This window comes from Falco punctatus (assembly GCF_963210335.1).
Source record: "Falco punctatus genome assembly, chromosome: 6".
Classification (NCBI taxonomy): Eukaryota; Metazoa; Chordata; class Aves; order Falconiformes; family Falconidae; genus Falco; species Falco punctatus.
The window spans coordinates 29,360,436-29,387,868 of record NC_137585.1 but is presented as its reverse complement, the minus strand read 5'-3'; the positions used below and the strand labels follow the sequence as shown (position 1 = coordinate 29,387,868).

The 27,433-nt window shown below is 39.4% G+C and overlaps 1 protein-coding gene across 4 annotated transcripts in view; it reads left to right on the top strand.

The window, feature by feature from the left end:
* The window catches only part of KIAA1549, a 172,476-nt gene that overhangs the window by 98,678 nt on the left and 46,365 nt on the right, over positions 1–27,433 (top strand). For all 4 annotated transcript variants that reach the window (XR_013929140.1, XM_080393555.1, XM_080393554.1 and 1 more), the window contains exons 4-9: positions 3,299–3,476; positions 4,930–5,057; positions 6,488–6,671; positions 14,485–14,544; positions 17,107–17,252; positions 25,297–25,474. Coding sequence is in view for 3 of the 4 variants with exons in the window: in XM_080393555.1 (XP_080249681.1) it covers positions 3,299–3,476; positions 4,930–5,057; positions 6,488–6,671; positions 14,485–14,544; positions 17,107–17,252; positions 25,297–25,474 (874 nt within the window). In the remaining variant the exon portion in view is untranslated. The remainder of the gene's footprint in view (positions 1–3,298; positions 3,477–4,929; positions 5,058–6,487; positions 6,672–14,484; positions 14,545–17,106; positions 17,253–25,296; positions 25,475–27,433) is intronic.

The following is a 27,433-nucleotide window of genomic DNA, read 5'->3' as shown; positions in this document are numbered from 1 at the left end:
AAGAATAAGACCCTATTGTTTGAATAAGAGAAATTTTTGGTAACTTACGCTAATGTAAACCTTATGACACTTGGATAAGATCTATTATACAGTGTTCCCTTGACTTAGCTCTGTTGCACTGGGGTGTGAAATAAAATAGTGTTGGCAGTGACCTGCTGCTGGGACCCCTGGTGCCATTAAGTTTGTGCCAACAGGAAAAAGCTTCTTGCCAGCTTCATTTGGGCTTGGAGTTTTATCATGCAGCATAATGTATACCTCAGTCATTTGGTTGCTGTATTTAATGTGTGTTTTGGGGGCCGTCCTTAGCCTATTGGCTTCTGTAATCCAAAATTAGTAAACCTCTGCCTTTAAAGTAAGATCAGTTCACTGTCAGGCAGTTAAATGCTCCCTTCAAAGATGCCACCTTGTGGGCTTGCACTGATTTCATCACTATTCATGGCTGCTGGAATTCTGGCTGGTATTGTTCAGGTGCATAAAAATGGTGAGAGAATTGTTGCCTTAGGATCCTAAAGCGCATAGAAGCAGAAGCTTTGTTTCATTTTTAAGACCTGTGAGCCTTTGTAGTCCATCTTCAGGAAGTTAAATGCTCTCTGCAAGCTCTTTATGGGATACTTAATAAGGTGGTGGTAAGGAAATCAGTTGTTTATGCTTTCTGCCAGGTGTTTACACAGCATAGTACAGTAGAGTGTAAGCATGAATTAGATTGTAGCAAAGTTGTGTCTAATCAAATATTTTAGCAGACAATAATGAATAGCAAATGTTTAGGGAACATCATAAGGCACAGAGTAAGCATACAGTGATGATTCCCCCTCTCTTCTAGCCTCTAGTGAATGGAGGCTTGGAAACTTTCTGTAGTAGAAGCACTCTCTTTTGAATGAGAGGTTTTTCCCTGGAAACAGCAGAGTTGGATTAGCCATTGCACTTTGGAGAAGGGATGGCTTCTCGAGGTGGTGTAAGGGTTCTCTGTTCTTACTGAAGGTTTCTGCTTTTGCTGTGGGAATGGCTCCAAAGTGCACATGGAGTTTTGCATGATTCTCCGGCTTTCTGGCCCAAAATGTTAAGAAGTTTGTACTTGTTTTATATAAGAAATTTGTGCTTGTTTACTTTAGTAAGTGTCACTCTAAAATGTGGTGGTTCAGCTAGCTAATCTGTTAGCATCTAACTGTCCTGGCAGTAGAGGTGAAACCTTCAAGAGGGTTGGGTGGACGGCTGGGCTTTTGAATGGTTGGGACTGTGCCAAGAGGAGCTGTTCCCATTCATGAATCAAGAGGCATGAGCTGTGCTCATTTATCCTACATAACTTTGCAAACTTCTCTATGAATTAGCTTGTAGACAGCATCATAGTGACATGACTATATTATTTCTGTCATCTGAATTAGGTTGTAGAGTGCTAACTCTTGACACAAGCAGAAATAGCTATTGTTTTGACCTGTAGTAGTTCTAATTTACCTACCTCAAAATTACACTTAAAAGGTGGTTGTTGTTTTTTATATTTCCATTCTTCTGTAGTTGCTGTCACTTTTCTGCTGCAGTGAAGCACAAAGGGGACAGTATTAGCAGTTATGACAAAAAAGTCAATGCAAAATTCCAGGGGGGTGTTGAGGGTAGACTGCTTTCATTGTGTTGATGGTGCATTGCAGCAGGTCAGAGGTGGAGACAGCTGAGTTAACAGGGGATTGCTTTCTTGTCTGAAATACCTGACGCTAGTGCATATGTGTATGCTGGCTACACTAAACCTCTCTTCCTCAGCATATATTGCTTTAGTAATCACCAGCAAATTGTCACTGGGATTTGTGATTCTAAGTCCCCTTTTTCTCACCTTTTTAAGTAGTCCCCTTTGCAAGTAATGGGCAACTTTCTTCTGGCATGTTTTACCCATTATAACTGCTGTTTCTGTTTGACAAACTGAAGCTGCAGAGATCACTTCATCCTGAGATAAAAGGATAACGTTTCAGATAACAGGAGCTGAAAAGAGCTGTGCATATTATTCATATCAATTAAATTTGAATTCTCTAGGTCTAAATCTATTTAAAATAAAAGCTGGATGTTGCATATATTTGTGGGCTACGAAGAAAGAAATGAATAATGAGCAGCATAGATTATTATTTTTTTTATTTCTTTCTGCTACTGAAGTAGTTTCTTCTGGTGAAGATGATCTATTTGAAATGCATGTTCATAGAGGACAGGAAAGAGCTGCTTTCTGTCTCATCTAAACAGCAATTGCCATCACTTTACACTGTTGCAGGAATACCAGTAAGGAACACATGGGTCACCATTTAAGTAGTGCTGTGCTTTTCTGTAAGGCTGATCTTGAAGTTAAGTCTATCTAATGTATCCCATCACCAGCACAAAGCCTGAAAGGTGCTAGCATCTCTTTGTCTAGGGAGTGCACATTTATCAGAATCTTTGGGTCTCTGGCTTTGGTTATTGATTTGTGAGGCCATTGTGTTGGACCTTAGGTAAATAAAGCAAACCGGGGGAGTAAACCAAAGAGGGTGGGGAGGGGAAAGGTGGGAAACAAGTGTCCTTGATATTGAGAGAATCTCTCTGAAGGAGAGAAGATGCTGCAATATGTTTAAACAAATAAAAGCCTTCAGTTTGTTCTTACTTAGGTGACAGAGAATTGGTAGATAAGAGTGGCTGCATGGAAACAGTCATCTAGGTTTATATTTAACTTACAATCCCACTTCTTTTACATGGTGACTAGGGCTCCTCGGGTTTTTTAAGAAGACTCAAAGTTAGAAGATAAGTTGGAAGAGGATAACTGTGCTGAAATAAGTATATAGTTTTCTCTGAAAGAAAGCATTCTTTAGTGTGAAAATTATATCCATAAAGCACAGCTTATGTTTATTTTGCTCCTTGCATGTCATATGTGAACGATATAGGAATGTATTCACTGTACAGTGTATGACTGAAATGCAGAAGCTATGTAAGTGGTTCAGTAAGTAAACAGCAATTTTGTATGGGAACTCTTATGTACTCCAGGGGAATGCAGGCAAGGGGTAGTGCCTGCTATGCTGGGATGTGATAAGTCAAGAAGTGTTGGGACTGGTGTGTTGTACATAAGTGATTCTAGTAGGCACACCTAGCACATGGGAGTTGCGTCTCTGATGCACTGGAGCAGAGGCTGCAAGGCACAGCTCTATTGGAGTGTTTGTGCTTCTGCTCTGTCTTTGAAAAATAAATACTGCATTTTCCTACCTCTTGATGTTATGGCTTTGAAATGTGTGAGGCTAGGTCTAAAGTGTTGCCAGATTTCACGCTGAAGAAATTTCTCTTTCTTTTTTTTTTTTTGTAGGTTTATAAAATTTCCCCCAAATTTGTTTTCTTGGTGACATCTGGTCCTTTTGTTTACACGGCAGTAGCTGTCATAAATGTGCTTGTGAACAGCAGTCTTCTTCGTGGTGAGGCCCCCATGATCCTCTCACTGCATCCTTCTTTCACTGTGCCAGATAACAGATTCCAAGTTCAGACAGGTAAGTTCTTCGTGACTCAAAGAGGCCGTGTAGCTTCATAGCGATTCACACTTCTTCACTTGGGATTAGGTGTGCAAGGTTGAGTCAGAACCCTGAGTTCTGCTGTGAATATTCATTCTTGGCTGTTAGCGAAATACTTGCTGGATCTGTGGTTGAGAGATGGCAAATAGTAAGTGGTTAACCCCATAATTTCATGATTTATTCAGGAAAATTTTTTTGGCACGTTGCAAAATAGGCGTGCTCTTTCTCTTGCTTCAGAATGTGAGAAGAGAAAAAAAAATCTGTGAAGAATTTACTCATACAGTGCAGCTACTTTATAATGCTTGAGTCAAGTTTCAAATTATGCCATGTTAAGTGCTATTTTTTAGAATTGTCATAATGTAGGAGGATTGGCTGCTAATACATAATGTGAGCAGGAGGATTGCTCATGTAGTATTCAGCTTTCCGTGGCAGCAGTTTGTGAAGCCCATGACTACTAATAATCTGAAGTAAAATATCTACCCATGTAATAGATATTGAGAGTCAATGGTATAATTTAAAATCTTCAGGCACTATTTGTATAACAAAACCACCTGCCTGGTTGGTTGACTGCATAATGAGGTAGTGACAGGAACTGAGTATATAGGCAGAGTGTTATTAAATGTCATAGTACTTTTGTTCAGGTATGTTTCTTCTGTTGTTTCGGCTCTGTTAATAACTGTGTGGTAAGACATCACTTTAATTGTGCAGGTGTGATGTCTTTTTCTGCTTAACATGGTTATATAGATAGAGAGTAGACATATTTTCTGTTCTTGAACCTTGTATAACATTGCTATTAGTCTACAACCTAATCACAGCATGTCTTTGGGTAAGACGATACCAGGAAATCCACAGATGTACATGCATTCCTCTGTGCTCACTTTCTTTTCTGTGCTTTTTTTCTCTCCTGTGAAAGACTAGGATGTATGTATCTAGATATAAAAGATTGTTTCCTGATTAAGTATTTTGCAATTGTTAGACTGATAATGTATATTAATGGACCCAATCGTCTTTTAGACAAGCTAAACTCAATTTCAAGCTATGAGGAAGAGATTTGTTGCTTTTTTCTTTAAGATTTTCATTGATCCATTGGGTACTAAGGATTTCAGTGTGGCAGATCAGTGTCTAGTTTTGACCAGTGTCATGTAAAATTAGTCGCATGTATGTAGTGGATGTCTTCAAGTATACAAGAGGAAAACAGTGGGTGTTTTGTCACTAATACTTTTTGCTAGTCTAATTACTGCTGCAATATATATTGAGTAGAGAACTTACTGCACCAATACAAAATTATTTCTGTTGTATTTTTAGCCAGTGTTTGACGGAATATGTCCTGAATTCCATGAAAAAGTGATACTCCTGTGGATTCTTTTGCTCATTTTGTTCTCTCTTGTGGAAGTACTTGTCTGTAGGAATAACGTGTACTCTTTGCCTTCAGTGCTTCAGTTTGTGCCTCGGAATGTGGATGTTGCATTCTGCAACTTTAGCCGGCGCATTGAGAAGGGGCTAACGATGGCGTTCATGGAGGTGAGCAAACGCCAGGAGTTCTACAACTTCACTGTGCAGGTAAGACGATTAGCATGTTTTGTGTTGGTCCCTTTTTCTCCTCACCTTTGGTTGTCCTGTGTTTCATCCAGCCAGTAAACTGAGTTACATATTCACTGGCTACCACTTGCCATCTGGATAATTTAGAACTATGAGGCTTTGTCATGAAGTCAGGGTTTTTTTTCCCTACAAAATGATAAGGTACCACATAGCCCTCTGATTCCAAGCTTTTTGAAAAAAATTACTCAAGATGGTGATTCGTATCCAAAAGCATCATTGATTAAAACAGGACTTAGTTTTTCACATAAAGGCTGCCCCAACCTGCATCAGAGTCATTTGCATGAGATTTTACTATTACAGAGTAGGGTGTGGTTAGAATGGTTTTTTTGGAAGACAACTTTTAGGTCTCATTGCCATCATTAGGGGATCCTGTTAGGGAATAGAGGAATTTAACACTGCTGTTACGTGAGCAAACATGCTAGTGGCTTCTGAGGTCTAGAAATACTTACAGCAGGATATGATGTCTGTGGCAGTTGCTACTGGAACGTCACATATGAAATGTATTGCCTATGTGCTGGGTACTGAATAACATAGCAGAGCCTTAAACTCCGTGGAAGGTCAGTCATTCAGCTTAATGAGACCAACTCCCTCTTCTGTTTGAATTCTTAAATTTAATCTAGCTTTCTTATAGTACCAAAATTTGTAAAAGAATTATGTTATTTAACTGGCACCATAAATGCCCATCAGTAGTACCCTAAAATAAAACCATAGCATGAAAAATGGCATAAATGTTACAGTGCCTGAAGTAGTGTATAGTGCATTCGGTAAAATGCTCAGAATTGTACAACTGAATGACACAACGTGACTGGCTAAACTGAAGACAGAACATGCAAAACAATGTCTTGGACTATCAGCTTAGCAAACTTTTGTTTTAAAATGCTTCCTTAGTGTCTGGAAGAGGTTTGTCTACATGAACACAGTTGCTTTGTACATTGTGCCAAAATAAGGCTTCTAACCAGTGGTAGGGTCTGAGCGTGCATGGTGCAGAAGGTTTTGACCAAGAGAACATCCGTTTTCAGGATCTTCCTTTACCATGGTCTCTTCTTGTCTGATGCACGCAGTTTAGTATTCATCTAATATTTCTTTATCCATAGTTTATTTTGCTGACTGCCTCTCTAGGTAGTTGGTTTTTTTCCCATTGTTTTCTGGACTGTAGCTTTCAGATCTTTCTGGATTATGGTTGACCTTAAAAGATAACTCTTGGAAGAGGAATTCACATTTAACTTTGCTGCTTCTGAGACTCAGCAGGCTGAATCAATTTGGAACAGGTTTTCCTGTTTTGATGTGAATTGACCCCCCTTCATATTATGGGAAAAAAAAATCTGTCAGGGAAGGAATAGAAATGCCAATGGTTTGATTTTGCTGACTCTGCTTCAATATTGTCTTTTCAGATACTGAATATAACTCTGAGCAGGCCTGGGGTAGCATTTCGGCAAGGCCCTGTCAGTATTGTTTTTGCTGTCCGAGATAGGTACGGTTTTCTAAACGGGTCCGAAGTCAGTGAGCAGCTAAGAAACTTGTCCGTGGTGGAATTCAGCTTCTATCTGGGCTTTCCTGTGCAGCAAATTGCTGAACGTGAGTACTTACTGTTTGCCAAGACTGCAAAATACTTTAGTATTTTTTCTTCTCTACAATTTTAAAGTAACTTCGTGTGTAAGTGATAATGCAGTTTCAAGTGCCTAACTTGTATCATGAATTCTGCAGAGCAGTGTGTGCCCATCTCTGCTCACATAGTGCATATCAGTATTACAGCACCTTGTTGCTGGGTTGGTTGTACTTAACCTGGTGTGGTGGGTTGACTTGGCTGGATGCCAGCTGCCCACCAAGCTACTCTATCCACAGAACAAGGAGGGGGGGAAATAAGATGGGGGGAAAAGCCACTTGTGGGTCAGTATAAAGGCAGTTCAATGAAGCAATAGCAAAAGTTGCACCTGTGGAAGTGAAGGAAAACAAAAGATGTTATTATCTACTTAACCATTAGCAGGTGATGTTCTGCCACTTCCCAGGAAGCAGGGCTTCAGTACACAGCAGTCGCTCCAGAAGAAAAATGTTAAAAATAACAAATGCCTCCCCTTTCTCCTCTTTTTTCATAGGTTTTATATCTGAGCAGATGTCATATTGTATGGAATATACTGTTGGTCACTTTGGGTCAGCTGTCCTGGCTGTGTCCCCTCCCAAGATCTTGCCCAGCCCCAGTCTGCTGTGGCGGTGGGTGGGTTTGGAGTCTTGATGCTGTGTGAGCACTGCTCAGAAGTAGTCAAGTCCCTGGTGTGTTATCACCAGCTCTAGCTACCAATACAAGCACAGAACTTTAAGGGCTGCTATGGGGCTCAGCCAGACCCGATACACCTGCCTTCATTAGTCCATTGGTCTTAGTTTAGGTGGTTTTTTTTTTTAAAAAGTCACTTCAGTATTGCTTTAAGGTGCAACCAAGGGGTGTCTCGGTCATTATGTCTACGCAGCCCTTTGTTGCTTCTCAGCGAGGTTCACTGCCTTGGGCTTTGTGTTGTGCCTAACTGGCTCTGAGATTTAGAAAGCCTGGTAACATAGGTTTGTATTTCCCTGTATAGTCCGTCTGGGCTATCTATTAGCAGCAGTGCTTTTTTGAGTAGTCTGTTATCTTTTAAGGTATTACCTTTTAAGTATATCTCTTGCTTCTTGTCTGCAACTTGCATTGCAAGTCCTTTTTACCAGTCCATGGCCATGCTAAACTTAGATTAATAGGAACTGCCTGCTTAGCAGAATTTGCTTGATGCTTAGGCTTGACAACTTATGTTTGGTTAGATTTTTCAGATTACCTCAGTCTTATAAATAAGCCAAGTTTCTAAACTCAGCATTTACCCTTGTACGCTAATGGATTGTTGATGACACAAATGATTCACGAATATAAGCAAGATCATGAGAGAACAGTGCTTGCCTTTCTCTCTGGTGGGTGTTACTGTTAACTTAGTCCATTAATTCCCCATTTCTCATATCTTGCTGTGCTTTCCAATGCAGATTTTTAATTTTCAAGATTATTTTTGTGAGCTATATATGTGCATAACATGACGGTGATTCTTGCTATACAGTTAAATGTCCAGTGGAAAATCAGGCCTAATGGTAGCTGCTGTTAATTGTGCAGCTGTGTAGCAGTATGTCAGTGAAGATACTGTAAGGAGAGTGATTGTCAACAGAAACTGTTCTCCACAGCACCTTTAAATCTGTGTAAGATGATTGTACAGGGTACTTTCCCTATGACTAGAAGTAGTTTAAACATACTAATTTTTTGAAACTTTCTGATTTCATTTTTCAGCTTTTTTGAATCCTCTGCTCCCATAATCAATTAAAAAAATGTACGACGTTGTTGACTCATTTCCTTTAAACATATCTGCTTTCATTTGGTCTCATATAGATTGTACCTGTACAGTGGTAGCCGTGTTTAATTAAGCCAGCACCAAAAGCCTTGAGAATCCCTGTCCATAGATGACTAGCTTTTCTTTTGTTCCTTGCAAGGCTGCAGAGCTTCTCAGGTTGCAGACCATGGTCTCTTATCTCTCAGTGAATTCAAATTAAATGTTACTCCTGCCTTGATTGCTTGAAAGATGTTTCTCTCTGTTCTGTGTCATCTCTTTTGCACCTTTGCCCTACAGTGTATTTAACTTCTAGTCTCTTGGGTAATATTTCCAGTGTTGTGGTGGTTTGGGTGTTTTTTTTTTCTGTGATGTACGCACATCTGGTCATACTGTTATTAGTTTTGTCCACATGTTCTGGAGTGATATTTGTAGTGAATTTGCCTGTTGCCCCTTGCTGAGAATCCATCTTCTGGATTGTGCAGTGGAGCTACAGGCCAGTTAAATGATAACAGAATTTCTACCCAGGCCGGTGTATCCTGAAAGACAGACTGGTTATAGGGGAAAAACATTGCTATTAAACAAACATGCATGTACACCGTTCTCCTTATTTTCCTTTTCTGATGGTACTTAAAAAATTTGAAGATAATTTCTTTAGTGCTCATAGCAGGAGCTTTCCCTGGTTATCAGCATGCTAATAGTGCCTGGCCAGTGGGGCTGATTCCTGGCCAGTGCCGGTGGAGCTCTGTGATGGTGCACGTGTTAATGAGAAAGCCATGGAAAGTAGAATGAGTGAACAAGTCAGGCAGTGCCTTTGGGGAGAGGCAGTGTTTGGATTTCCCCTTCTTTTCCTGGCTACTCTGAGGATTTGCAGCAAAGTAATGTAGATGTTGGCTGTTACAGCCTGGCAGATTTAGCCTCTGTTAGTACAGTGGCATATCCAGGCCTAGGGATGAGTTATTTCTATAACTTTGTTTTCTGAAGCACCAGGAATTGTTTGTTTATTCCTGCTGGCAATTTTAAACAAGAATGCCAACTGTGCAGTAATTTCATTCCTGCAAATTCCAGCACAGGCCTCCAGACTTCAAACACAAAATTATTCTTCCTCCCTTCAGATCCACCAAATGTCCCAAATGCTACCAAACCTCAAATCCTCGAGCAGACCCTTAGTGTAGGAAGGCAGAGTTACTCATCAATGGTGACTAAGTCCATCATGATACACACTTTATTCTCAGATTCTCCTCTTTGGAGCTCTTGAAAAATGCTGTTTCTTTGGTGCACATCCCCAGTAAACAGGGATGATGCAGCTGCACAAGCTATGCATACATCCTTGCCTTCAGTGACCCACCTGACTGCAGCCATAGCTTATCGAATGAATGTTGCCAACAGTGCGTAACACTTGCCTGGGAGACCTTAGCCAGAGTTTGGTGGTGGTGGTGTCTCTTAGTTTGATAAAGAAATTTTGAAGATGACATTCAAATTTGTCTAGACCCCATTTTCAAAACATTTAATGTTGTATTCAATAAAATACATGTAATAAATCAAAATAAATATATTTCAATTTAGTAATTCAGAATTTTTAGGAATCATGAGGTCTTTCAAATGTTTGCAATGTAGAAAACATGAGGGTTTTGTGGATGTGGTGCCCTAAAGCAAGGAGCACCTTGTCAGCATTTGACTACTTTGTTGCTAGAGGAACTCCAATTTACTGTAGATTGAGCCCGCTGGAGGACAGCTTATTTTGATCTGAACTAATCTAACTTCATCTCAATAGTGATTCGGTATATTTGTAGTCAGTGTTTTGGAATACCAGCTGTGGTGCCATTTGATAAGTCAGCAAAGTAGAAACACGGGTTCTCAACTTGTTAGAGCTATGAGTGTCAGCAAGCACAATAATGAATGTAGTTCATACTCTCTTATAAACAAGACATACACTCGGTTATTTTTAGCTATTTCAATAGTTTTTTTGCACTGTTGCTATGACTGTATTTTGAGGCTAAGGATTTTTGATCTTCAGTGTGCAGAGCCAAAAATCATGTCCAAAGGCTCAGCAGTGCTGGGCAGATATTTCTTGAACCATCTTATTCAGCAGTCTGTGAGGATGATCAACAGCCAGATCTTCAAAGCTACTTTGGCAGGAAGATGCCTGAATGTTTTTGTTTTCTAGGCCCTGAACTCTTTGCATTCATGTTCTCCCTTGGGCTACAGAGCAGTTGTAGCAGAGAAGGTATTGTGAAGATCTTCCATAGGTAGCTGTTTTGCTTGGTGCAAATCAATATGCAACCCTCTGCTTTTCAGCGTGAATTTTGAGGGGAATTTTGGAATGTTTCATATTTACATTCAAATAATTTACATATGGTCTTGTTTATATGTGAATATGAAATGTTCCATACCATACTGTTCTATGCCATTTTTGCCTTAGTTATCAGGCATGCTAACAGTTAATACTCTTAGTGGTGACTTTTTCTTTTTCCCTTGAGGGCTCTGTATATGATTCTAAGTTTTATAGTCTGCATCTGAAGAAAAAGAAATGATTTGTAGGTGAGCTGAGCTGTCGGGGTTGAAGTTGATTCATACTGAGGAAAAGCTACTTGTGTAATATCGCTGTATCTCAACACTGTTAAGTGAAGTGAGACCTTGCCATCGATATCTCAAATACAAGCCTTGTTTGAAGAAATGTATTTGCTCCCTGCCGCTTGTTTACTTCACATTGCCTTTCACACCCAGTCCTTTCACTGGTTTGGTGTGATTTTTTTTTTTTTTTCACATAACTAATATGTACTGTTTATACTTCTGTGTGGGTTGTCCCTGTGCAGTAAATCATTAACAGCAGGAATTTTTTGTCAGCTTTTTTGCACTCATTTAGAGTCAGGGTCAGTAGTGAAAGTTGCTAGTTTGGCAGAATGGACTGTTCTGTGAAGGAATAGAGCTGTTGGAGTAGCTAAGCCTGGAAACTGCCAGACTTCTTTTTTCCCCCCACAGACTTGTAGGTGACTTAAGCAACATGCTTATATTCAAATGTTCAGTTTACACCTTCCATCTTGCGTATTTTGCATTGTCCACCGTACGTACCACATTTCAGATTGTAAACTGGTTAGATGGTCGTGAACTATGTGTCAGCGGAAAGAAAAGCAGGTCTAGTCTTGGTTTTAACATTCTTTAAAGACAACAGAAAAGAATATATTTGGTATCTCTATGGCTGGAATATTTCTCTGCGGACAGGCAAAAGCTAGCTGTGGACTAGGTGGGGAATATTGGCTTTCATAAATGTACCCTGAATAAATGTCTTTGGTTTTATTTATGACTTCAAATAGAGAGTTGCCTTGGGACTTGCTGTTTTTTCAGCGTTGTAAGTAGCACTTTGGGTAGCATCTATTTTGGGTATCTTGGAGATGCTGCAAGGGCAATAGGTTAATATAAAATTGTATGATACAGTGCAAAGACTCCAGAAATAATTGGCAATTTTTTTCTAGGTAGATTTTGGATCAAGTTTTTTAACAGATACAGTGTGTTACTATTGCCCACACCCCCATATTTGCATGGAATCTTATTTTTCAGTTGATGCTGCCTTATTCAAAATACTGCATTCCCTCCATTACTGTTTCTTATTTCTGGTAAATGTAGGATGATTGGTATGGTACTGGTTCTATCCTGCATGTCCCACATGTCTGTATATGAGAGGATCAAAGATCCTTGTGGCAGCATCTGGTGAAGGCCATGTTGCCCAAGTGGTATCCTTCAGACTGCTGTCAGGAGGTTTCTGGGTGACTAGGTGACCCTTTGCCTTTTTGGTCATCATCGAGTCAATGTTGTTACATGGTATAGTGCTTCAGGGCTGCGTGTTAGAATCTTCTAATGATGCTAGCATCTGCTTCATTAATGCATCCATAGTCATTAGCAAACCAGCTACAATCCAACTAATAACTGCATTTAGTCCATCTAACTTCCCCCTCAGAATAATAATCAGTCTGTGCTGTTTTCAATCATTAGTTCCAGGGGGCATTAGGAGTCTTGCAAATATGATCTTGCTGCAGCACTGAGACTCTAGCTGAGCTCAAGATCTGGCCACGTGTTGGTGAGACACTTGTGACCTGTGGAATAAGAGCTGGAGCCTGGATTTCTGACTTCTGAGCATGGTCGCAATTTCAGAAGTGTTTGTCATTTCATGCATTCTTTGTCAGGTTTTAGAACCCAGCCTTAGTTGCCAATGATGACGCCACATCTTCCTTTTTACTTTCATGATTTTCTGCTCAAGTTGTTTTATTTTTAAATTTCATTAATTCCATGAAAAGTTTAAGTGAATAGTCATCCAGCAATTTGCATGAATTAAATCATTTTCAAGTACTAATTAGAAAAAGTGTGAAGAGCACATTAAGTATTGAGGCAAAACATGATTTTGGTTTAAAAGATGAAAATGTTCACAACAGCTAGTAGTTCAAAGCTTTATGGCCATTGGAAGGTTTTTGATTTTCTTATCTTGCTCCTTCCGTGCTTTGGAAAAAAAAAGATGCAGTTCAGTTTATGCTTTTTTGTTCAGGTTGTATTTTTAAATTGAAGTAAACAATTGCACGACCAGAGTACATACAACTCCAATCTAAAAGCCACAATCAGAACAACAGTCTTGCAGGATGCCAAAAATAATGCTTTTTGTGTGTCTGAGAATTTTGGAAATCTGAGGCGTGCTGGTCAGTGTATAGAGGGCCAATGTTTCCTGTTCAGAATAAAGAACTGTATTCTGATACCCTTGTGAACAGTAAGTCACAAAGTATCTCCCAGGTAGTTCTCTTGAAGCTAGTGGTGCTATTATTGAAATAAAGGTGGAATAACCAAATTGTCATTTATTTTCCCCATAGTGCTGTTTATAAGTCTATGAAAACAAAAGGTACAGCATAACTGTTGATTCTTTTGATTTGGCTTAACACAATTTGTAAGTTTTCTAAGGGGCAAAAATTGGTGTTTAGGTATGCTGGCAGAGGTCGGCTACTCTATAAATTATTATGTGATTAAATTAGAAAAATTTTAATTTTCTAGTTCTCTGAAACATGCAATAGTGGCAAACTAGTCTACAACTGAAGACATGGAGAAAAGACATTGGCTTGGACCAGGTCATTTAATTGTTACGTGCTGCATTCTTTCTATCCATGAAATTGTTTAAAAATCAACCTTTGTACAATGCTTAGCAAACTGCATCTGGATTAAATATTTTGAGAAAGTTAAGATCATTCCTTTTTCTTATTGCCATAGTGAAGCTTAAGACTTCCCTTAAGGAAACTGTTGGCCCAGCCCCCATCTTTGCTTGTTTCCCAACATGTCTTTACTGCTCTCCAGTGGAAACCTTGGGAAAAATCTTAGGCCTACTGAAGTCAGCAGAAATAGTTTTACATCACTGAGGCAAGGATTTCACTCTGGAGCAGAGCTTTTTTTTTGAAAAAAAATCAGAAATAAAGAAAGGTTGAAGCCACCAAGCCAAACACAAAAATCTATGAGATTTTTCTACAGCTGTGTTTGTACATGCATTTATTTGTGATTTTTGTAAAAAAAAAATAAAATATCAAGGTGGTGGTTTTTAAATGCTTCCCCCTGCACAAGCCTGAAACGCAGATCATATATATTTAGTTTTTTGCTTTACAGTTAGTGTTTCTGTGTAGGTTCTGCCTCAGAGAAGGTCTTACTTTCATTCTGAGACACTCTTGAGTTGCCTCATTGCCCTTTGAGCAAAAGCCTGATCCTGCAGCTAGCTCAGTAAGAGACACAATTCAGAATGAGCTTTTAAATATCTAGGAGCAATGACCTCAGTACAGCAGCTTGAAATCATTCAGGTAATAAATCTGACTGCTTCAGTTAGGCTCTTTTTGTTCAGAGACAAACCTGGGGGGGTGGAGTGTATGTTTGGAGCACTTTGCTGAACGCTGTGTCTGCATAGCCTCAGGAATAGTAATACATCTGTGTAAATAAGATGCTTACTGACAGTATAAATTATGAAGTGGCTTCTTGTTTGTGTATGTTGTTGAGAATACTGTTCTTATGGATGTTTTTCCTCCATTCTGTTTTTCCCTCAGCCTTTCATTATCCTAAGCTTAATGTGTCTCAGCTGATGAAATCTTCCTGGGTGAGAACAGGTATGTACAGTCTCTGCAAGTAAGAAAGAGTGCAATTTTTGTTAGCAGGATAACTAGGCTGCATAAATATCGATAGCTTAGGGGTGCTGCATTTTTTATGAGGTAATAACATGCCAGAGCTGCATAAATTCTAAAACCAAAGGCTTAGTGACCTGGAATATCCAGAAAATGTAATTCCCGGGTCTAGAATGAACTACTGCAGTTCCTTGATAATGCACACAAAGTAGTTTTTGTCTATAAAGCAGATCATTCTTAGAGACAACTTATACTGTCAGGCATAAAGTGTGTACTCTGCATGCTGTCAATATACTACATTGATTTTTGAGGTTTTGATTTTATTTTAAAAAAAAACTGAAATTTTGTGTGGCACTTTTGTATCAAAGCATGCCAGAAATGAAACAGAATGAAAATAGATAAATTCCAAAACATGAAAGTGTTTCATCACTTTTCATTGATCTCTTCTGATTCATTCACAGCAGATCCCTCCCACCAAGGTCGTCTGGATGTTTTTTTCTGTAATTTGCAGATAGGGTTGAGCTGTCGTGTTTAGGTGCTCAAAGGCTGTTGAGGTGGCCTGCACGCTGTAGGTCCTACCTGCTGCTTTTAAACAGAAGGCCTGAATGGTGATCTGGCTGTGCCTACCAAACTTGCTGTTAGGGTACTGATATGACCCACAGGATACACTTCTGTCTTCCCACAAGACTACCACCTGTAGTTCACCGTTTGTATAGACCTACTCTTTTTTCAGGTATCCATGTCTCCTCTCACCAGTGACCCCATTTACTTTTTAAGGAGGAAACCAAGTTGCAACTTAATTTCTGAAGCCCTTGCAGTTTGTTTTAGAGAAGAAAAATGAAGAATTTTAGATCATGTTCAGCAACATGTGTCTCTGTCTCCCACATCCGATGCCATCCTTCCTTAGAGATTTTTGTTAGCTCTTTCAGTCACCCCCCACCCTCTTGCTCAGCCTTAAGTTTGCTTTGTCCGTTGTTGCTGGAAGTTCCCTTAGATCCTGCAGTAAGAAGAGGGTTCTTCCAGCTCAGAAATCATGTCCGTTTTTCTAAACTTCCTGACTATAAGATTTTGAAAACCAATTACAGTACCTTTTTTGCTGTGGAGGAATTTTTTGTAATCCTGGTTCTTTCAGGCAGCCTGGGAAGAGCTACAGACTTTGGCTGGGTCAGTCCTTTCAGTCTGTGTATTGTACTGTAAGGGTAATGAATCATGACATAAGAAATGAATAGAATGTATGCACATAAAAGTTTTTAATACTGCATTACCCAGATATATGCGCATATATCACAATCGTCATAAAAAGTTGGGATATAAGTGTTCTCTGCTGTCCCTCTCAGTTTCAGAATATATTTTATGCTGTTAAGCATGATTCATTGATACTGAAATGCAATATACAGGCAAGAATGGTTTTCAACTTGCCGTATGTAATAGTCTTAGGCCACTGTCTTTTTTTTCCTATTTAATGCTGAGATACTTAGTCTATGATTGAATTTAGAAGACAGATGCTGTTGATCTCTGTTGAGAAATCATGAAAATGTTTCTTTCTTCTGACATCTACGGTGAAATTTTTTAAGTGAGAAAAGTATTTCAATATTTTTGGTTTTATTCTTCTTAAAAAATTATATTTGATTTTATCTAATTGGATGGCTTTTTTTAAAGCATGAGACTTAAAAAATTAAACATGAAAACACTGAAAAAAGGACTTTAAAAAAAAGAAACCATTTTAGTGGAGAGGCACAGGAATGAAAACAGAATTATTTTACTGCAGTCAGCATTGAGTTGTTTAACTGTCCTTTAGGGTGGTTTAAGTCATTTGAATCACTGTTGCTCCATTCACTCTTCTTTTACTGGATGCCATCTTGTTAGTAAAGGTCCACACTTTTTTCATACTTCCTATGTGTTGTTCCTCAGGATTTCCTCTTGGCATTAGCTGCTTCAGTGTCTTGGAGCGCCTGGGGTTGGGAAGTGAAGTGGGCAGGGCTACTAACCAGTTTTTTTGTGCTGTTTGGCATACTTGTTAATCTTTATCTTATCTAGGGAAGGTGCACTTGGAATATACAGCTAAATTCATGCGCTGCTGTTCTACTTTTCCCTCCTTGATACTGAACACTTGCCCGGCCCATCTCCACCTCTGAATCACTTCTGGATGCAACATTTTAACTAAAAGTAGTTGCAGCAATTTAGACTGAATTCTCTTTCATTTATTTTTAAATAATTCACTGAATGCTCATAAGTTTATGGATTTTTAAAATTGAAACTGTTTCTTCAGTATCCTGGGCCTGTCTAGCCTGGTTGAGATTCCAAAAATGCCCTCTGTCCTATTTTTTTTTTTTTTTTTATTTCTTTTAAGCTTTTCCCACCCTATGTCTTCCTCTCAAAGATGTAATCTCCAGCTCAGCTGGACAGTATTCCCATATGAATACAGCTGCTCTTAAACTGTCTGTGAGCTGTCACAGGGTGATGCAAAGCTTGTAATTGAAGTTGCAGACAAGACACTGAAAAGTTTTACTAATTCATTTGTGTTACTTTCTCTGCAATTCTCTCTAGTTCTCTTGGGTGTCGTCGACCAGCGAATTCAGGAGGAAGTGTTTCAGGCTGAGATGGAACGGAAACTAGCTCACCTGTTAAACGAGGCTTTGGTCAGAGGGCGGATATGGAGACGAGCCAGTTTTGCAGGCAGCAACATTGTGCAGGTATTAAGAGCTAAAAGTTAGAGGAAAAATAAAGGGTAATAAATTATTGACTTAAGTTTGTATTGCCTAGGTTTGGAGTTGAGAAAGATGACTCAAAAGCATGTATCACATTTATCTAGTTGATGATGCTTGCGTTCTGCACCTAAAATGTGGTGGTTCTGGATACAGTCTTGGTTTTTAAACCAAACATAATAAATGGAAACAACTGAGTATTTTGAGTGGCTACTAAAAAACTCTGGTGACTTCTTAAAAACAATACTGAAAATTATTTTACCAACATCCTGTTTTAAAAACTTGCTATCTTCTCTGATTTACATGAGGTGCCTAGCAAAGGGAGACAGGATGGTTATCTGAGTCATAGGTAGCGCTCTGCTGGAACAGCTGCTTCACGGCTCTGTGGTGTTTTGGTAGTGGTGTAGAAATACCAAGTCAAATCATGTGCAGCTTGATGCAGTGGTATGGTATATTCTACCCCTTAACTGTTTGTCATGACACTCCTGGTCACAGTAATGGCTTTCAAGTAAGAATGATTAATCATGTCAGATTTTGTACACATGGCAGCTTCTGCTGTCTAGATTCTAGTACTGCTTTATGGTTTTGTCACAGGTGCAATTATTCACATCATGTCCAGAAGGACTTGGATATTCAAGTTCTGAATTCTCACATGTGTTCTTTATAGTCAGGTCAACAAAATGAAAGCCAAAATACTTTTTAAAGGCTTATCTTATAAATTATATTTTCCAGCTAATTCATTGGTAGTTGGTTTACCTCACAGATGCCCTTCTAGTAGTTCAGACCAATTCTCTTTATTTAATTTAATCCTACAGGTTTTGCTACCACTTAAATTTCCAAATGTTGGGATTTTCTTACTTTTGTTTTCTTGTCTCAGGAACATCTGTTTTGGTAATAGAGATTTTATTTTATTTTTCTTTTGTGCAGCTTTGAATTGCTGTAGATAGATGTCTACTCCAGATCTTCTATTCCCAGCACCTCTTATTGCACTTTGTTCTTTATGCCTCAGTCCTTCCTTTGCATTTAAATACAATACAACAAATATTCCGTATGTTGTTAGCAAAAATACCACAGCCTATAAAATGTGTGTGTAGATTATAGGTTTATGATTTTACATAATAAAGCTCACATAATTTATCTTTGCCGGCACAAAATTACAAGTAGGTCCTTTCTAGCTGAAGAATAGCGTTTCAGAAAATGAAAATACAGTTTCTCTCTTATGTCTTTGTTACTTACTGGGACAGAAGATGAGATCTGTAGCTTGTGTTCCAAACAGCAGTGCTGCTTATTTATTTAACTTAATTAGTGCAAAGAGTCTGCAAACTGCTGTCTTTGGATGGTGGAGGATTCTCATAGTTATGGTCAACACATCATACCATCCCACATAACACGGGGCTTCTCCAGGTTCTCACAGCCCACACTGTTAGATAGGGTTAGCACTTTAATAAAAGAGATGTGGGAGAAGGAGGGCTGAAGGAGGTGCTTTGCAGATAGGTGTCCTCCTTTCCTGCGCAAGAATAGTAGGTACCATCAGGTACTATAGCTTCTTGGTAACTTGGTTTGGCAGGATGTTGAGGTGTGTGGTAGGTGAGACAGCCTTGGAGACTATCCAGTGTGCAGCTGGAGTGATGCATCTGGTAGTGGTCTCCAGAGTCGAGGACAATTTCTTTCAAGGATGCTCCCCTGGCAGCTAAGAATCTGGTCCATAGCTGTTTGCAGTAAACCTTTTTGTTTTACTGCCGCTAATTCTATTCCTCATAGCCAAGTCTATAAGATGTTTGACGTGTGTTGTATCTGTGCATCTGTTTGTGTCTTCAGGGAGAGCTGTTAATGTTCTTTGTGTTTTATATTTAGATTTTCCCATATATGATTTTTTTGCTTACAAACCAGTGACTGCTATAGTAGTAGGCCACAATGAATTGGAAATAAGAACAGTAGCTGCCAGCAACACCAAAAGTATGGGATACTTTTATTAACAGGACGTGCATATATCCATGAAAAACTAGACACAAATTTCAGTTGTGTTGTGCCCCTGTAGGCTGGAGTTTTTCCTAAGGTGAGAGATATTTATAGTGCGTTGAAATGTGACATGTCTAAGCCCTGTGGAAAATCAGGACTGTGGGTCAGAAGGTGAAGCAATTATTTGTGAATGTTACTGCAGGCATATTAGTTTCCTTTCATACACTAAGAAAATAGAAGTGATACTTTGTGAGGTTTATATTTCATTACTAAAGGCATGTGTTAGGATCTAAGAATGTTAAAAATTACTCTTTAAATCTAGACACTTTGAATAAGAGCTTTAGACTACCTAGGGTGCCCAAATACCATGCTTTCCCCTCCCCTTTGCCTGTCTGTGCTGTTAGCAGGTGGCACTCCATGATAAAAAAAAAAGAAAAAAGCCTATAACCATTATGTACAAAAAACCCTCTGAAGCCTCACACCTGACTGTTATACATCAGATGGTTCCATTGATTTTTGCATGATGCTCATATTAATGCCTCACAGAGCAAGTCATATATATTTTTAATATGTATCTGCTGATGCTGCAAATACAAAGGCACATTTAATGTGGTTTGCATTACATATGTAGAGGCTAGGCCCTATGCTATATTTTGTCAATAGTTTACCATAACTCAATTCTTATTAATTTTTTTAGGAATTAAATAGCTTAATTATAGTTTAAACGTACACCAGGATCTAATAGAAAAATAATTATTTTCCCTTATTTCAGCGTGCTTGGTCTTTTGAACCTAATAGAAAGCAAAAAGGTGATCCTACAAAGTGACAGAAAGGTGATGTTCTGATTTAAAGAGCACATCAGGTGACACTGGTGGTAACGTGTGTGAGGATATAGTAGCTATGAGGGGATATAATGACTGAATTGAGCTTTTCATTAAGGCAGAGGTTCATTCTCTTGGTTTTTTACCAACACCTTACATGTCTCTCCCGAGCGTGTAATCTGAGTACAGACCCCAACTTGCTGCGAGTTTTTAGGTTTATAAATAGAGCCTTTGGGGAGTAGCCTTTGGGTGAAGCCTGTGGCTTCACCTTTCCTCAGAGGCATTTCACCCTTTTGAAGGCCACCCTGGGCAGAGACCAGTCCTTCCATCGAGCTGCCCACAGCCTGTTCCTACCTCTGTTTTGGCAAGCCAGTTAATTTCTTGGCTGGCCAAGCCTCTGCAAGCCAGCAGAGGACGTTTCCTTAGTGTTGCCTTCAGCGCCCTGGACCTTTCAGTTTACTTACCGGTCCCCCCCAGCTCAGCACGAGGAGGGTCCACCACAGGGTGTAAGTATTGCTATGACTGCAAGTGCCACCCTGTCCAGCCCCAGCCAGAGCACTGCAGGAGTAAGCTGGCTGCCTGCCAGCGGCCCTGCCATTTCCAGTCCTGACAGGTTCCTGTGGGAGCTTTCTCAGACCCAGGACCGGTTACGTGCGATGCCTGTTTCACATATGCTTTATGTTGCATTGCCTACTTAACCATTCAGACCACAATAAGCTTGATTTAATTGCCCGGACACTCAAATCCTAGTTTTAATAAGGCAAAAGCAGGATCTTTTTTGATTCCCCACCCACCCCAGGGGATGAATGTAGTGAAAAAAGGAAAATAACCCTCACACATGTAATTTGGAGATTGTGTGTGTGTGTTTGCTTGTTTCTAAGTAATGCTTATACCTTCAAAACCCTGAACCAGTTTACCCAGGGATTTCTTAGTCCTGATGGGGGTGCTGACTGGGACATCCCACTGGCTGACACTCCACAATCGCCTTGCAAGCTTGCCCACTACCTGGATTTCCCTCCTTTAAATTGTAAACTAGATTTGGTTACCAAGGCAACTCTGTGCACTGACCTGTGATATTTTCTTGAAAACACTTTTAAAATTAAATTTACTGGCACCTGAACACAGTTAACCCTTTACTCTGTGAAGGTTAAATGTGCATCTATTATCAACAAAGATAGCATCATTTGTGTACACAGAAGTTTAATTACTCTTTTCTTTTTTTTTTCCATTTTCTGCCTCCCATGTATTGAAATGCTTGTATGTTCTCCCTCCCTGTGTCGTCCCTTGCTGCCAAAGTATGAATGTGAAATACTTAAATGCTTTCTTACATATGGGCTGCTTTGTTGGATGCTTGGAAAATGCCATTTCTGCCTCTGCTTGCATTCTTAGCACTCTCAAGGATAGACACACCTCTAAAATAGGAGACAAAATCAGTTGAAGCTGCACAGGGAATATAATTTGGAGCAAAATGGCACAAAACTTAGTGTACAGTAACTGTCTAAAAAATGGGTGCAGCGGCTGTGTACCTCAATTTTATAAACAGACTTAAAACAGTTTGGCTCCAGTGTGCCATTTTCTGTGTTGCAGCGAACTCAAGAGGTTAGTTTAAAAAAAAACAAGTGAATCAGTGTGACAGAGATGAAAACTAAGTCTTGATATTGTCACAGTTCCTGTGTTTATGTACAAATCTAATTGACTCATATTCACCTCAAGAATACCCTGCTCAGCCACCAGTTTCCCCAGAACAGAAATCCATAGCTATCTCCCCTTGAATTTGAAATTCTGTCTGCAACTTCCCTCAGTATGGTGTGAGCAGTCATAAAATACTGTGTATTCAGAAGGAATTACTTCAGATAAAACTTACCTTAAAATAGTGAGCTTAGCTCATCAACACCAGCCTGCATCTCCACCCTCCACTGAATTTCTTCATGCTCATTCCCATGTTCTGTATACTGAACAGCTACTTCTTCCTATCGCCACTCTGACAGTTTTTGGCTATTCCTGTTCCTCAGCCTAGGGAGCTGTACACTGTTGGGTTTAATTCTGCGTTTAAAATTGTATTGTTACCGTTGTGACAACTTGCACTGGAACCTGTTTTCATTCCCCTCTGCCCTTTCTGAAGGCAACAGGTTCCTTTTTTAATCCATTCAGCCAGCTTCTGACTGTTACCCTGTGTGTATAACACGTAGAATTACAGTACTTCTTGGATACGCTGCAATGCCATAAAATGTATAACAATTCAATTTAAGAATCTTCTAAATTTCTCTTGATTCTGTAACTTTACTATACATGGAGAGGTTTCATAAAATCAAACAAAGAACCCATTGACTTTCAGTCCCACGTGGCCTTTCAGCTCCGTTGCTCTCCATGTGAGTTAAGTGCTACTTGGGAAGGGTTCATCTGTGCTGAAAGCAGATACCAGTCCATACACCTTGCTGCTCTGTGCACTGAGGCCGTACTGTGGTGAGGGAAGCCCAGCAGAAGCAGAAACACTAAGCTGTGAGCATCTGTTAACTAGTGATGTATCTGGGTTCTGTGAAACCAGATTCAGCCTTACAGCTGCTGTGTATGTGCATCGAAACCTCATTTATTGATAACTCTTTTGTTAACCTTCAGTAGGGATTAGGTGCCCCTTAGCTGGCAGAAGAGTGAAGAGCATTCAGGATGAGAAGCAGCATTGGTTAATTATTATTAGCAGTCTTATTAGCAGCTCTTGCAGTGTTTCAGAAATTTGCATGTTTTTCTCCTCTGTTTTTAGGTGTTGTTTCTTACCTCAAATGTGACTGACGCTGAACATTGTTCTTTGCTTTCAGTTGATTTGTCTCATGGCAATTGTACTTTCTCTTCCCCTCCCCCTCCCCGGCACCTTTTTTTTTTTTTAATTATATACCTTCTGTTACCACTCCTGGGAAACGCTTTTTTAGAACATTGAGCTGATGTCTCCCGAAGACCACAACATCCTCCCTATTGAGCTAGAACATTGCACCGCTATCCTTCAATATAGCTGGTTTTTTTTGGAAACTAGGAAAGAAAACAACATGAAATTTTGCTTTTGTAACACAGACATCAGTGTGTTTGCTTTACTTTAAGCCTATGGGCAGTGTTTGAGATTCTAATTTATTAACTATGTACTTCATAGTAAAGGATAATTCTGAAGGAAGCGAATATATTCCTTCCAGAGCTCTTCAAACTCTGTTTTGCATGATAGAATACCTCCTACTATTTGTTTGGCCTAATTCTAGTTTGAGCTCACCATTACATGTAATGGTTATACAGAGAAGACTTATTATATATAAAATTTAATTTTACAGGAATTCAGAATTGTTATGTGATTCTTGTATGCAATTTAAATGTCTGGTGGTTAGAGAGTATCTACAGGGCTTCCTCATAGCATGCATTCTTTTGATTATTAACGTCTTTAGAAGTAGGTAGGAAGAATTGTTTCCCACAGCATCAAATGCATTCCTTCCTGAAGAAAGGTGGATGCCGGGGGAGCTGTTTGGAGGATGAAGGTGATGTGCAGGTGCTTTCGTTGAGAAAGCGCAAACAGTTTTATTCGAAGCTAACAGAATATTTGCCTGTGTAGCGGCTTAACATTTGGAAAAACCGGAACAAAGAGGTGTGTGTTATGAATAAAAAAGGAAAATCAAAGTAGGTATTTAGAGAAGGGAAGAGTGCAATCACACCAATCGCTTCAGTACCTCCTACTGCGTGACGAATGCTGGAGGCAATAGAGGCTTCCAGGGTGGCATGGTGTTGGTACCTTCAGAGTGAAGGCAGTTCTTTTACTTCAATACTGAATCTGTGTGTCGTGAAACAAACAGAACAAAAAAAAAGGGAACTTCAGGTTTACCATAAAAATGTATTATAGAAAGGATTGATTCCCTGGAAATTTTCTTTTCAGTTACGATAGAATCAGAATCATTTAGGTTGAAAAAGACCTTTAAGATTATCAAGTCCAACTGTTAAGTCAGGACTGCCAAGTCTATCACTGACCCATCTACATGGTTCACATAAGCATTACATCTATGTGTGTATTGAACACCTCCAGGGATGGTGATTCCACCACCTCCATGGGCAGGCTGTTCCAATGCTTGACCACCCTGTCAGTGAAGAAATTTTTCCTGATATCCAGTCTAGACCTCCCCTGGTGCAACTTGAGGCTGTTTCCTCTTGTGCTATCACTTCTTATCTGGAAGAAGAGACCTACCCCCACCTGCCTGAAACCTCTTTTCAGGTAGTTATAGAGAGCAGTAAGGTCCCCCCTCAGCCTCCTTTTCTCCAGACAAAACAACCCCAGTTCCTTCAGCTGCCCTCAAAGCCTTGTGCTCCAGACCCTTCACCAGCTCTGTTGCCCGTCTCTGGACACGCTCCAGCACCTCAGTGTCTGTCTTGTAGTGAGGGGCCCAAAACTGGACACAGTATTTGAGGTGCAGCCTCACCAGTGCCAAGTACAGCAGGATGATCTGTTCCCTAGTCCTGCTGGCCACACTGTTTTGGATACCAGCCAGGATGCTGTTGACCTTTTTGGCCACCTGGGCACACTGCTGGCTCATGTTCAGCTGGCTGTCAACCAGCACCCCCAGGTTCTATTATATTTACAGATATTTCTGTAGATTTCCCAGGGTCCTGTAGCACATGAGTAATGCTTGTGTAATTAGACACTGATATATTATTCCAGCAATGTTGTTTTCCTGTTGAAGACTTCTCAGGATTTTTTGTATAAGTATTAGGTGAAAATATCCTGAATTTTAGTTTGGAAGTAAATTATTATTACCAAATATCTGTGCTTGCCCGATGTTGACTTAAGCACTTCTCAGATGAGAGAATTAGCCTCTGTGTATGTTGCCTTTGCTGCGTACAGTATTTTGGACCATTACACATGGCACATCTTCCCATTGGACTTCTCTGGATATTGACAATTTCCAAACTGTACCAGTTCACAGCAGTTACATGGTTAGTGTGATAACATATTCTCTGATGACACAGAGAGAGGGATGTTCTTTAACAGCAATTGTATTTCTGCATCATAATACAAAGTGGAATCTTTTTTATGCGCAAGGGGGTTGCACACAGTGACAAAGACAGATACTGATGCCATCTTGGCAAAGCTGCTCCAAATGTTTCTTTTTAGATGTGTACTTAAGGTCCAGGCCTTGTGAAGGGAAGGGGGAGAGTGGGTAAAGATCAGATGTATGGGAGCCCCAAATAAATACAACCTAAAATGTAAAAGCTTTTCGATTTTTTTTCAGATTGTGAATGTGTCACGGTTGGTTGGTGTTGATAACCCTGTGGAACTGATCTATTTTGTGGAGGACCAGGATGGAGAGAGACTCAGTGCTCTGAAATGCTCAGACCTGATGAACAGAGTTGATATCCAGCGGGCTGCAATCATCCTTGGATACCGCATTGAAGGGACTGTTGCACAGCGTAAGTCCTATCAGATCCACACTGATGCCAAGCAAAAAGGAACAGGAAGGGTGGTGTTAGCTTTGGAGGTTACGGCACTACCCACTGTTGCACTGTTTGGTTCTTGGGATGCTGCAATTTTGACGCTCCAGAGGAAATAAATTTTAGCAATCTTGCAGTGAGCTATGTGGTGTTGCTTTGCTTCTTGAAGACTGCTGAGCTTGGAATTCCAACAGGGTCTTCAAGTGCAAGCCTTACTGCATTCAGTTCAGTGCTTCTGCTAGAAAAATACTGTGCTAAGTTCTTGCCATTTTCATCTCTTTCTGCTAGTTCAATATTTCTTTACAGCTTATCTTGCCCAGGAGCTTGCACAAAACCCACAATTGTGAGATGCGAAGGCATCAGTGTGAAATGAGCATTTCCTTTAGCTAAGCAATGGCATTGAAGTTCAACAAGTCACTATTTTTTTGTCTGAATTATTGTTTCTGTGAGTGAAAGATGTAGGCTAATACCAGTTGGGGCATTTTGAAGGGTATAAGTGAAAAGGAGCAGGTTATTTCTTCCATTGATTATGATTGACCTGATTTTTATTTGTTTGTCCATCAGTAATATGTAAGTAATGCAATCTTTCATAAAGATAATGTAAAAGTTGTGTGATCTTTTACTAGATACACATGTGAATAAATATGACAGGTCATATAAAGTCATATAATGATGATATTCATGAACCTTGGTATATAAATAATTTGGTGCAAGGAGCAAGACAGAAGACCTACTCAAAATTCCATGTTATGATTAGGAAAGAAACTTGGAAGTATTTTAAAACCGTAGCAGGCAGGTATCTGCAAAATGCCTCATTGATATGAATGCTTAATTACATTTTCATGTTTTGTGCAATATGGAAGCATGAGTTGCATTGTACCATGGGGTATTTTACCAATAGAACAAGCATGTTTCTAATTTTTAAAATTCTCTGCAGAAAGAAAAGAAAGAAAATAGTAATAATCACACCATCTGGATGTGTTTCTAAGTTTTGTCCCTCATTAAAACAGTCATTCAAGGATAGGTCAGTAGCTCATGTACATCTGCTTAGTATGTGTTAATGGACTGTAGCATTAGTTAGAAATCCAGAAAGCTGCAAGAATAAATTCCCTTTACAAAAACGGTAAGTGTTGAAAAAACTTCGTGAAGTGTTTACAGCTTATCCTGCATGTTGGAACTTGTTTGACACATCACTAAGAAGTTCATTTAAGAGGCATAGAATTATAGAAATTTTTAAAGTGTTTCTTATTGAAGAAACTACAAAAAAAGGTTATTTTTATAACAGAAAATGTAATGTCGTAAATGAGCTGTCGGATGAATAAAGTATAAGGATTATTTTATGTTCTCTTAAACTCTTAAGTTCATTGTTAGAATGGCTATTAATAAAATTATACATACAAATAAGGTTTTATGGAAATACTCTCTCTAACTTGAAAACATCATTTTAGGACAGTGCATCAGTTTGACCAGAAGTGTATTACTGCTGCGGTATTTAGTCTTGCGTAGAACCACTGAGCAAAATAGAGCAAATGGAACTTTTGTCGATAATTCCAGCTGACTTTTTACAAGTGTGACTGGTTTGATTACGCTTTCTGGTAGTTTTGTCTTCTGTTTGGGACTTAAAGGATCTCACACACTGACAATGAAACATAAAAGGAAAAAAATAATAAGAAATGCAGAATTGTACACCTTGAGGAGAAGGGTCTTACTGAATTCAAATGGACTGTGATTATTGATGAGGAAGGTAACAAAATATCAAATGTTCTTCTTGCCATTTGTCATCTTGTCTTCTGGACGCATTACACTGTCAGCTCAGTTTTGGGTTACTGAATGATGTGGCAGAAGTGTATTTTCATTAGTATTTTAAGCACAGGTCTTCAGAAGGTAGGCCAGGACAATCAATCATCTGCCCCAGGCTTCCTGAGCATGATGTACCTT